This window comes from Globicephala melas, chromosome 10, assembly GCF_963455315.2.
Source record: "Globicephala melas chromosome 10, mGloMel1.2, whole genome shotgun sequence".
Classification (NCBI taxonomy): Eukaryota; Metazoa; Chordata; class Mammalia; order Artiodactyla; family Delphinidae; genus Globicephala; species Globicephala melas.
The window spans coordinates 46,835,876-46,848,783 of record NC_083323.1 but is presented as its reverse complement, the minus strand read 5'-3'; the positions used below and the strand labels follow the sequence as shown (position 1 = coordinate 46,848,783).

Sequence of the window (12,908 nt, the reverse complement as noted above, 5' to 3'; positions counted from 1 at the left end):
TTCAAAATGAAAGTGTATGTTGATGCACAAAATATGTGTTTCATACATTTATTATTTACAAATAGGAGTCACAGGCATCTGAATCAAGCATTAAGCCTATTGAGAATAGGGCTAAGTGGTAATTAAATAGCACAAAGGAGGATGACTGCAACATCTGTCAGTATCTCTGTCGATCCTGTAGGTTAGTGACCGTCTCTTTTCCAAGATTTCATGGTAAAAAGAAAACTATTTAAAAATTTCTGCAATGTTTCTTGCCCATTCAATGTTCATAAAAATCTTTATATGTTAGTGTCTAATGTTACTCAATTTTGTTTTTGGTGCAAAATATAACTTACTTCCCTTAACTTTCTGTATTTCACTGATGTGAAAACACTTTGTATTGTGTTTTTCAAATCTGGTTCACACCTAGAGCCAGGGATCCTTTTAAGGTTTGAACAGCATCTTATGTTATGCTTTCGTAATTTGTATAAAGTCTCTGTTTTCTCATCAGTAAAAGGGGGATCACAGTAGGGTTGTCACAGGTCACAGGGTTCTAATGAGTTTAAATGAAATTAATACATATAATGACAGCAACAACTCCCATTACTCAAATATCTTCCATGTACCAGGCACCACTTACCTCATTTACTCTTCCCCACAACTCTGGGTGGTAAGTACTATTGTCATCACAGCCCTGTTTTTTTGCTTTTTATTTTTAACACATGAGGAAACTGAGAGCACTGAGTATTTGAGTAATGTCCCCAGGCTACAAGGTGGCAAATGGCAAAGCTGGGAGTAAAACGCAGGCAGATGGATTTCAGAGGCTGCACTCTTATTCACTGTGCTATACTAACTTTCAGATAAAATAGTACCTAAAAGAACTAGGCTGAAGATAGGTAGGAATTTTTATAAAAATTGAAAACGATAATGAAGAGCGTGTGAATATTTTTGTTACTGATGTTCAGTATAGTCTGGCTAAGACATCTCTAATACTTGATAGATGCTATTTCAGTAAATGTTTTAGGTCCTTGGCTTCCTTGTTTTCCTGAATGCTTTTAAACATGTGACTTCAGGTTAAAGGCACGTTAATGGAAAGAACATGAGGTTCTGAATCAGAAAGGGTTGGACTCCTTACCAGTCGTGTGGTCCTGAGCAAGTTACCTGTCTGTCTGAACCCCTGTTTTCTTATCTGCAAGGATGGCAATAACGTCTGCTTCAGTTTCTATTGCAGCAGGCAGAAAGGATTAAATATTCAAACACAGAACAATCAGGGAACTAAGACTGTGAATACAGAGTATGACACACTGACCAGGGCTGAGAGCAGTGCCTTAGCTGCCTCCCTGGGTCAGAATTTTATCAATTCTCAATGTGGTTGGAAATTAATATCAAGATCTCACTGAATTTCACAATTTTGTTGCTTAAATACTTATGTTTAAAATTTTCTATATAGAAAATTGTATATTATTCTCATTCCATAACCCATGAAATAATTCTTAGTGTATCTTTTTGTTATTTTTATTAAGTCTGAACATAAAGAAGTTTTTAAAGGTATGCTATACACATTTCTGATTTGTGATTTTAGTAAAAATTCTGGTGAGCAAATGATGTGAACAAACAATTCATGGAATAGAATATACAATTAGTTATCCAGGATAAGAGAAACAGCTAAGCCTCTCTAGAAATCAAAGAAATGCAAAACACAAAACATATATCATGTTTTACATATGAAAATATTCTGTGCTGCTGAGGGTCATATTCATTTTTGAATATGGATAAATATTTATAAGCTGGATAAAAACCTGTTGGACAGCATTTTGAAATATGTGACAAGAATCTTAAATATGTTCATATATTTTAAGATAATTTCAGTTTCTGGAATCTAGCTTCAAGAAATAACATGAAGTACAGAAAAATCTTTTAGTACAAAGTGTTCATTGTGGCATTGTTTATAAGAAGAAGTTGGAAACAACCTAAATGCCCTACAAGCTGGGAATAGTTAAGGAAACAAGATGTTCTCCACATAATAGATTAATGTACAGTTGCTTAAAGTTATGCTTATAAGTAATTTTTAATGACACGGGAAATACATGGAATATAATTTAAGTGAAAAGCAGGATACGTTTTATATGTATAATAGTATGATCACAACTAAGTAAAAAAAAGTCATATAGATATAAATATTTGGAAATAAATATACCAGAATGCTAATCATAGCTACTTGAGAGGTGGTGATTGTGGGTGATTTGTTTTCCGGCTTCTAACTTTTCTATATTTTCACTTTTTTTCACAACGAGTATATGTTATTTTACAATATTAAAATATGAGTAAGAATTTCGTTGCTAGGGTGGGCAGCAGTATCTAATCCAGCATGATGCCTGACAAGGCAGAGTCCTGTCTGATGTGATCCATGTTACGCTGCACCACGGGGTTTGTGTGGGATTTAAATATTCTACTACATGTAACTGGCCGGTGTAGATTACTATCTAGTACGAAACTGTTTTAGAAAATTTAAATTTTACACTTTTACATAAGAGATGGGAAGGTGCATCATGAAAGGGTTTTTATTTACATTTCCAAAGCATTCACAAATTTCCCTAACTCGCTAGCTTTCCTATGCATCCTATAGCATGCAACTTCTCAGGAATATTTTCTTTTCCTGTGACATAGGATACATTTGTAGATACTGGCACCTTTATCAGATGCAGACTAAGAAAGAACAACAAACGTTAATTCAGTCAGTTGTTTTTTTAAAAAAAGTTTTCACCTTTTATTGGGGGGTGATAAGTAGGGTCCTGGTTTATACCTGTTGTCCTGGCATAATTATTAATACACAGTGCCCTCTTTTTCTCTCCAAATTGCTCTGGTTTAGACAATAAGTTATATGGTCACCCTAGTAATATCAGATATGGGGGGGAGGGAAGAGTGGTACTGTCTGGATGCTGACTCTTGGAGTGGAGGGGTGTGTGGGAGAGGGACAGCTGGCTCTCGACAGCCAGAACACAGGAGGAGCCAGAAACCGTACTCGAAGGGACAGAAAGTAGCCCGTTGCCAATGAACACTGGCCCACGGGCCGTATTACTTAGTCTAATTAGTCGTATATCTATTACTCGATACTGATTCTGACAGCATTGGTTCTACCTGAAGGTGGAACAGAAAATCTATCTAGTTGATTTAAGATAGCAAAGACACGTGCCTTAGAATCTTTTTCCATCAGCCCACTCTGGTGCCTGGCATTTCTACCATTAGAGTTGTAATGAAATGTTATCAAAATAATTCAAATTTTCATCTGGAGAGAACAGCACAAAGGAGAGGGACGCAGCATGGTTCAGGGGCTGGAAGGATTCCCATACCATCTGCTCTTCCCAGCTGCACGACCCTGGGCAAACAATTCACTTTTCTGAGGTTTAGTCTAAAAAGAGGGAGACAAAACCTGCCCTGCCCTATCTCTGGAGGTAGTAGGGTGAACAAAATGGTCACTGTATGTGAAAATGCTCTGTTAATACAAAAGCACTCTGCAAATGTCAGAGACCCTTCGTATTATGAACTTAGTAAATGAGGTAACACATTAGTTTGAGCTAATAGCACCACCTTGGAATGCAGTAAGCATATTTTGGGGAAAAAGACACAAATTGGGTAAATTCTGATGGGTGGTTACAAGGAGGAGAGAGAGAACTGGAGCAGGCTGGCTGATCATCTGAGCCATCTGGAGAGCTTTTTAGAAACAAAACAAAACAAAACAGCAACAGATTAGCGGACTCCATCACAAGACCTTGAGATTCAGCTGACCAGACACACAGCCCCAAGTAAGTAGTTGGGCTTTTGGGGCGGGGAAGCTGCGAAGCATGGTGCAAAAGGGGCCAGACTAGAGAGTGATGGGGGGAGAAAACAACAGAACTCTGCTGCTAACAAGTTTTTTTCAGAGCTAGCCTTGCTAAGAAACTAAGGGCTAAAATGAATTTCTGAAATTTTTGGTTACTGTCCTTCCAACCCACTCCCCCCCAGTTCTAGAATATAAACGCCATGTGGGTGGGGATTTTTGTCCCTTTGCTTCACTGCTGAATCTCAAGCACTTAGAATATTTCCTGCCACATTGTACCAGGATAATAAAAATTGCATATATGAATATCATTTGCCTGTATCGACCATTTTTCCCGCTTGTGTCTGTAAGTTAAAGTTGACTAAGTTTTGTTATTGCAGTTCTGGAGCTACTAAAGGGGAGGGTTGTCAGACTGGGTTTAGGACAAGGGCCTTGATCTAGGTCACGAAATGATAGCTCTCACTTGGGGTAACTGCTGCTTCCATCACCCACCTGAACTCTTTGTTTGTGACTCATCTATTTCCGTTGTCTTAATATCTTATTTATACTCTTCTTTTCAAGTATTTACTATGATTACTGTACCAAAACCAGAATTCTTTTAAAAGTTGTTTTTAATTGGTTATATCTAGAAAAATATGGAAACAGGAGTCTGATCTTTTAATTTTCACTGCAGTTTGCTGCTACCCTGTAGACAGTGCAATATGATATGATTTAAATAATGCAGCTTGGTGATTATTGTTAACTTTACTGAGAGCCTTAAGCTTTTTGGATGAGAAGTGATTTGGATTTTCTTGTGTGTACCTTACCTTCTCTGTTATTTTATAACCTCCCACTGGATGTATAATATGTAAATTACAGATTGAGGTGAATGGAGTTTGTCAGTTCAATTCAAGAAATGTTTGTTGACCTCCTACAATGTGTAGGTGCCATGGTAGGAGCTGAGGACATGAAGGTAAATAAGACAAATATAACTTCTCATGATACCCTGTATCTGATGGTAATATATATAGTACATTACATATTATTATGTATATAAAGTCAGACATACACACACGCACATACATATACATATAAAGAGTCACCCCAGGATGGTTTGAAGGCAACTAACAGAATATACAATTTAAAGTGTCTTAAACACTGAGCACATTTTTTTTTTTTTAATAAATTTATTTATTTATTTATTTATTTATGCTGTGTTGGGTCTTCGTTTCTGTGTGAGGGCTTTCTCTAGTTGTGGCGAGCGGGAGCCACTCTTCATCGCGGTGCATGGGCCTCTTATTATCGTGGCCTCTCTTGCCACGGAGCACAGGCTCCAGACGCGCAGGCTCAGTAGCTGTGGCACATGGGCTCAGTTGCTCTGCGGCATGTGGGATCTTCCCACACCAGGGCTCGAACCCGTGTCCCCTGCATTAGCAGGCAGATTCTCAACCACTGCGCCACCAGGGAAGCCCTGAGCACATTTTTTATCTCACAAACCAAGAATTTTGGGGGTGGGAGTCTTCACTGTTGCTTAATACACGACCTTCATGATATCATGGCTCTGATCTGCTTTTCTGCACTTTTTTTGGCTTGTCCCTCATGCTCCCAAGGTGACAAGGGGAACAACTGGAAGGGTGAATACAAATAGAACTGTTGTCTGCCAGCAGGGAGGAAGTGTGTGTATTTGTGTGTGTCGGGGGTGGCTGTGTGTGAGTGGGGGAAGTGTGTGATTAACTGTCACACAGATTAAAAATTTTAAGAATATTATAGACTAATTTTGCCTGAGAAATACAATGATTTATTGCCTGCAAAGGAGTAAAGCAGGGGAGCATATGCTAGGCTTGTTAATATGGCATGGTCTTATGGTATTAACTTACTGTTTAGATAAATACATAAAGGTAATACATATTTATTAAAAAACGTAAGCAAAGGCGAACTACTGTTTAAGGTCTGAGGTGTATCCTTCTCATATTTCTATGCATTTACAAGCAAAGAGTTAGGTCTACGCATGTGTAATACATTCACTACAAATGTATATAGAGCCTCAATATCTAGTTTGCTCGTGGTTTTGGCTTGGGTCCTCTGGACTGGAGAAGCAGAGGCAAGGATTAACATGTGGCCTCTTTACTTGGGAAATGCAAGCTGAAGATGGTGAGGGTGAGGAAACAGTGGAAGTGAGGTAAGAAAGATGCAAAGCAGTGTGATGTGATGTGTCACTGCTCTGGCCACATTTCACAATAGGCCTGGTAAAGACATAGCAGGTGAGCAGAAGGTGTGTCTGGAAGGGCTGCAAGAAGAAATCACACTTCAGAGTGGTCCACTGCAGAGAGGGAGGGGAGGGAATTTTTCTGCTCAAATGCCTCCTGCCTTTCACTTCCGATTAGCCAAGTTTCACCTCATAGCAGAGTAACTCTCCATATTTTCAGCCCTTGACAGCCACCCAGGAAGCCAATTCCTATGCTTCACAGTGTGGCATTTCAAGTGATGACTTGATGTTGGTAGGACTCAGTGTGTGGGAAGCAAGGGCTACGCAGGCCCAAAGTTCCAACTTGAACTCCAGCCATCTCAGGGAGCTCAGCAAAGGCAATGATTGTGGTCAGGGTGTAATAAGGGTGTTGAGGTTCCCTTCAGAAAAAAAGAGGCAGTAGAGGAAATCTGAGAAGGTGCACAAAGATTGCATCCAGTAACTTGCTTTGCAAAATGGAAATGTTGCAAAAATGGAAAAATCTGTAAAAATGGAATCGTATACACATTGTTCTGATATTTGTTTTGTTAAAAAAAAGTAGCCATTTTTCCCTGCCAGGATTTTGAGACGAAACTCATTCTTTTAAACAAATGCCTAAGATTCCAGAGAATGGATATGCCATAATTTATTTTGCCATTTCCTTATGAGGGACATTCAAGCTGTCCCCAGTTTCCCACATGATAGTAATTATCTTTAAGGAGCATGTACAGTCTTTCTGCAGGACAAATCTAAAGTGTTAAAAGTAATTTGAAACGAAAGATCTTATTTGAAATCAGTCTCCACACTTGTCTGGAGCTTTACTGATCTGATCCTTGCGGCTGCATTAATTATGTCCCATTGCGTTTTGCACAGGGTCTGGCAGTTCTGGGCTTATGCCCCTGACTGGGATCTGCTGGGTTTTCAAATGGAGGTCTACAACACTGATAAGGCATGCTACTCTACAGGTGACTCCTAGCCCTGAGCGGAGATTACTTTCCATTTTTGCATATGCACAAAGCCTTTCCATCTGAGTTATCTTGTCAGTGAATAAATGTCTTGAATAAATACAGAAATGAAATTCCATGCATTCTGACTTTGCCCAGCCTGGGTTTCCCTACCTCTATTATTTAGGCAGATATAACTAGTCAGGCAATAGCCTAGGGGTGAGAACATGAGGAAGATACTGTGCATTCCCTAACATTGGGCTTGAAGTGTTCATTGATACGAAAAACACCACCTCGTGGGAAATTTTACATGTCTCCTACATCAGAAAACACCTTGGGTTTTAGGTATGTTTTAGAGGAAAACTGTTTTACCTTATATGTATATTTTTAATCTTGTAAATGCTTTGACATCTTGACAGTTTTGAAGGTAATGACCCCTTATGGGAAGCAACAGGGACTCCATCTGCTTCTCCTCTTTTCTAGGACAGCTCGTCCTCTTCACTGTCCAGTGCACTGCTATAGCTTCTGATCTCTCTGGTACCCTTCCCCCACTTTCCCTTAAATGGTTAACTATGGCATTTCTGAAATCTTCAATTTTCTTGACCTTAATAAGCACATCACTTTAAGAGTCAGCTAACACCTTTAAACAGTAGATTTTATTGTGTTATAGAATATGAAATATTCTTTATTCTTGGGCACTTTTGATTTCTTTCTCGGAGAAGCTTAATAACATAGACCTGCTGTAAAATAAAAATCAAAATATGCCTGAAACTATGTAAAATACTGATCAGACAAAGTAGGAAAGACAAAATTATTATTATTTTTAAATATTTATTTATTATCTTTTTATTGATGTATAGTTGATTTAATATAATAGAATATTATATTCGTTTCTGATATACAGCACACTGATACAGTATTTTTACAGATTATACTGCTTTAAAGGTTATTACAAAATAATGGCTATAATTCCCTGTGAAGTACAATATATCCTTGTTGCTTATCTATTTTATACATAGTAGTTTGTTTCTCTTAATCCCGTACTCCTACATGCTCCTCCTCCCCTTCCCTCTCCCCACAGGTAACCACTAGTTTTGTTTTCTATATCTGTGAGTCTGCTTCTGTTTTGCTATATACATTCGTTTGTATTATTTTTTAGATTACATGTATAAGTGATATCACTTTCTCTGACTTATTTCACTAAACATAATATTCTCTAGGTCCATCCACATTGCTGCAGATGGCAGAATTTCATTCTTTTTTATGGCTGAGTAATATTCCATTGTATATATGTAACACATCTTTATCCATTCATCCGTTGATGGATACTTGAGTTGCTTCCATATCTTGGCTATTGTAAATAGCACTTCTATGAACACACGAGTGCTTGTATCTTTTCAAATTAGTGTTTTTATTTTTTTACAGATATATACTTAGGAGTAGAGTTGCTGGATCATATGGTAGTTCTATTTTTAGTTTTTTGAGGAACCTCCATCCTGTTTTCCAGAGTGGCTGCACCAATTTACATTCCTACCAACAGTGTACAAGGGTTCCCTTTTCTCCACATCCTTGCCAACATTTGTTATTTGTAGACTTTTTGATGATAGCCATTCTTACAGGTGTGAGGTTATATCTCATTGTTGTTTTAATTTGTATTTCTCTAACAATTAGTAATGTTGAGCATCTTTCCACGTGTCTATTAGCCTCTGTATGTCTCCTTTGGAATATGTCTATTCAAGTCTTTTGCCCAATTTCTGATAGGGTTGGTTTTTTTATATTGAGTTGTATGAGCTGTTTATATATTTTGGATATTAACCCCTTGTTGGTCATAGAATTTGCAAATATTTCTCCCATTCAGTAGGTTGTCTTTTCATCTTGTTGATGGTTTCCTTTGCTGCACAAAAGCTTTTAAGTTTAATTAGGTCCTATTTGTTTATTTTTGCTTTTATTTTTACTTTTATTTTTTTTTTTGCCTTAGGTAACAGATCCAAAAAAATATGGCTATCATTTATGTCAAAGAGTGTTCTTCTAGGAGTTTTATGGTTTGGGGTCTTACATTTAGGTCTTTAATACATTTCTAGTTTATTTTTGTATATTGTGTGACAAAATGTTCTAATCTCATTCTTTTACACGTAGTTGTCCAGCACCATCTATTGAAGAGACTGTCTTTTCTCCATTGTATATTCTTGCCCTCTTTGTTATATTAATTGACCTTAGTGAATGGGTTTATTTCTGGGCCCTCTATTTTGTTCCATTGATCTATGTGTCTGTTTTTGTGCCAGCACTATGCTGTCAGGATTACTGTGGCTTTGTAGTATACTCTGAAGTCAGGAAGGGTGATACCTCCAGCTTTGTTCTTTTTTTCTCAAGATTTCTGTGGCAATTCAGGCTCTTTGTGGTTCTATATAAACTTTAGGATTATTTGTTCTAGTTCTGTGAACAATATCATGGGTATTTTGATAGGGATTGCATTAAATCTATAAATTTCTTTGGGTAGAATGGCCATTTTAATATTAATTCTTCAAATCCAAGAGCTTGGGGTGTCTTTCCATTTCTTTGTATCCTCTTCAATTTTGTACATCAGGTTTTATAGTTTTCAGAGTATAGGTCTTACACCTCCTTGGTTAAGTTTATTCCTAGGTATTTTATTCTTTTTGATGTGATTTTAAATGGGAATTTTTTTGCTTTCTCTTTCTGATAATTTCTTGTGTATACAAAAACAATAGATTTCTGTATACTAATATTGTATCCTGCAACTTTAATGAATTAATTTATTACTTCTAATAGTTATTTGGTGGAGACTTTAGGGTTTTCTATGTGTAGTATCATGTTATCTGCAAATAGTGACAGTTTTACTTCTTCCCTTCCAATTTGGATACCTTTTATTTCTTTCTCTTGTCAGATTGCTATGGCTAGGACTTCCAATGCTATGTTAAATAGAAGTGGTGAGATTGGGCATCCTTGTCTTCTTCCTGAATTTAGAGGAAGACTGTCAACTTTTCACTGCTGACTATGAGGTAAGCTGTGGGTTTGTTGTAAGTGGCCTTTGTTATGTTGAGATATATTCCCTCTATACCAACTCTGATGAGAGTTTTTATAATTAATTGGTGTTGAATTTTGTCAAATGCTTCTTCTGTATCTATTGAGATGATCATGTGATTTTTATACTTCCTTTAGTTAGTGTGGTGTATCACATTGATTGATTTGCGAATATTGAACCACCCTGGCATCCCTGGAATAATTCATGGTGTATGATCCTTTTTATATATTGTTGGATTTGATTTGCCAATATTTTGTTGAGGATTTTTGCATCTATATTCATAGAAGATATTGGTCTGTAATTTTCTTTTATTGTAGTGTCTTTGTCTGGCTTTGGTATCAGGGTAATAGTACTCTTGTAGAATGAATTTTGGAGTTCCATCCTCTTCAATTTTTTGGGATAGTTTGAGAAAGATATGTATTAGCTCTTTTTTATATGCTTGGTAGAATTCCCCTGTGAAACTGTCCAGTCCTGAAATTTTGTTTGCTAGGAGTTTTTTTTTTTTTTTTTCAAATTACAAATTCAATTTCACTACTAGTGATCGGTCTGTTCAAATTGTCTGTTTCTTCTTGATTCAGTCATGGCACTTTGTGTGTTTCTAGAAATTTGTCCATTTCTTCTAAGTTGCCCAATTTGTTAACTGTACATAGTATTCTCTTGTGATTTTTTTCTTTGTGTACAGACCTTATTTGTTAAAATACCATTACATTATGCCTCAGGACAAGAGCAAAGACCACCCTCTGCAGAAACTTAGGAATTATGTACAGAATTTTACAGGACAGAGGACAACACTTTAGCTGAAGCCTGTCTGCTGACCAGAGAAGGGTGTTCTGAGTGGACTCAGCAAAGAAAAGGAAATCAGGCAGGGAAGGTAAGGTGCCCATCTGAATCAAATTTCAGCTGCCATCAGGGCAAGTCTTGTGATGGTCACAGATTGGAGGCTTCGTTTTTTGGAAGGTTTGAGTACAGCACAAGAGTTCCATGTGTCTTTATGGCTACACCCCAGGCTGAGGTCAATGTCACTCAAATTCCTGGCCAGCCAAACTCTGGCAGCAAAGAGTCCCAAATTGAGGATCAAGTTCCTCCGAAAGTCATTCCTATTGGTAGCGAAGTGGTAGACGCCCTGAAGCCGATCTCCCACATTGTCTGGAATTTTGGGAGCTTCATTTGCCGAGCCTTGCAGCGGTCAGGCCAACCCCACTGGAAGCCATAGTAGCACCTCCGCTCTCTTATGATTTTTTGTATCTCTGTGTTATTGGTTGTTACTTCTCTTTCATTTCTTGTTCTGTTTATGCAGGTCATCTCTCTTTTCTTCTTGGTAAGCCTGGCTAAAGGTTTATCAATTTTGTTTATCTTTTTAAAAAAACAGCTCTTGGTTTCATGTATCTTTTCTATTGTATTTTCGTCTCTATTTTATTTATTTCCTCTCTAATGTTTATGATTTCCTTCCATCTGCAGACTTTGGGCTTTGTTAATTCTTCTTTTGCTAATTCCTTTAGGTGGTAGTTTAAGTTATTTATTTGAGATTTTTCTTGTTTCTTGAGGAAGGCCTGTATTGCCATAAACTTCCCTCTTAGAACTGCTTTTACTGCATTCCACAGATTTTGGAAAGTTGTGTTTCCATTTTCATTCGTCTCAAGGTATTTTTCGATTTCCTCTTTGCTTTTTCATTGACCCACTGGGTTTTATTCGCGTGTTGTTTAGTTTCCACGTTTGTGCTTTTCCCGTTTTTCTTTCTGCAATTGATTTAGTTTTATACTGTTGTGAAAAAATGCCTTATATAATTTCTATCCTTTCAAATTCGTTGTGACTTGTTTTGTGACCTAGTGTGTGATGCATCATGGAGAATGTTCCAGGTGTACCTGAAAGGAATGTGTATTCTGCTGGTTTTGGATGTAATGTCCTGTAGATATCTACTAAGTTTAACTGGTCTATTGTGTCATTTAATATAATACCACTGTTGCCTTATTGAATTTCTGCCTGGATGATATATCCATTGTTGTAAGTGGGGTGTTAAAGTCCTCTCCTATTATTGTCAGCTTCTCCCTTTATGTCTGTTAATATTTGCTTTATATATTTAGATGCTCCTGTATTTGGTGCATATATGTTAATGAGTGTAATATCCTCTTCTTTTATTGATGGCTTTATCATTATGTAATGCCCTTCTTTGTCTTTTGGTATAGTCTTTGGTTTAAAGTCTATTTTGTCTGATATGAGTATTGCTACTTCCGCTTTCTTGTTTTTTCCATTTGTGTGAAATATCTTTTCCCATCCTTTCACTTTCAGTCTGTGTGTGTCTTTAAGTCTGAAGTGAGTATCTTGGAGGCAGCATACAGATGGGTCTTTTTTATCCAATCAGCCATCCTATGTCTTTTGATTGGACCAATTAGTCCATTAACATTTAAAGTAATTATTGATAGTTATGTACTAATTGCCATTTTATTACTTGTTTTCTGGTTGTTTTTGTAGTTCTTCTCTGTTATTTCTTCCTTTTGTTTCTCCCCTTGTGAATTGATGATTTTCTTTTGCAATATGCTTGAGTAACTTCCTTTTTGTTTTTTGTGTATCTGTGTAGGTTCTCACCAGATGTCCTCTTTATTTCTTTGGAATAGTGATGTTCCTATTTTATGGATAATGAGGCACTCATATGAGTGTGGCCTGAATTCTCTCCTGGTAATATTCAAAATTACCGATTTTTTAGGATAATATAAAAAGAGTCCTTCAAAATTATTTAGTCACTATTAATAAAAATGCACATGTAGCCTACAAAAACTAGGGATGACTCACAACTTTTGGCTAGGCCTTACTCAAAGCCTCATAATCACAATATGATGGAAATTTCAAGACCCCCAAGACACAGACTAATTAAGAGTTTATATTGTTCATTTACTCTTTATAAAGTATTATGGTAAGCAATACTCAGAT

General features: G+C 37.0%; 1 protein-coding gene across 2 annotated transcripts in view; it reads left to right on the top strand.

Annotated features, from left to right (window-relative positions):
• Positions 1-3,671: 3,671 nt before the first annotated feature.
• The window catches only part of RAB3IP (RAB3A interacting protein), a 71,245-nt gene continuing 62,008 nt past the window's right edge, over positions 3,672-12,908 (top strand). Inside the window, exons 1-2 of one of the 2 annotated variants that reach the window (XM_060307122.2) lie at positions 3,731-3,782; positions 9,846-9,960. In XM_060307122.2, coding sequence (XP_060163105.1) covers positions 9,956-9,960 — 5 coding nt within the window. In that variant the 5' untranslated portion in view covers positions 3,731-3,782; positions 9,846-9,955. Of the gene's footprint in view, positions 3,783-9,845; positions 9,961-12,908 lie in introns of both variants that reach the window. The other variant, XM_060307124.2, reaches the window with a different exon arrangement.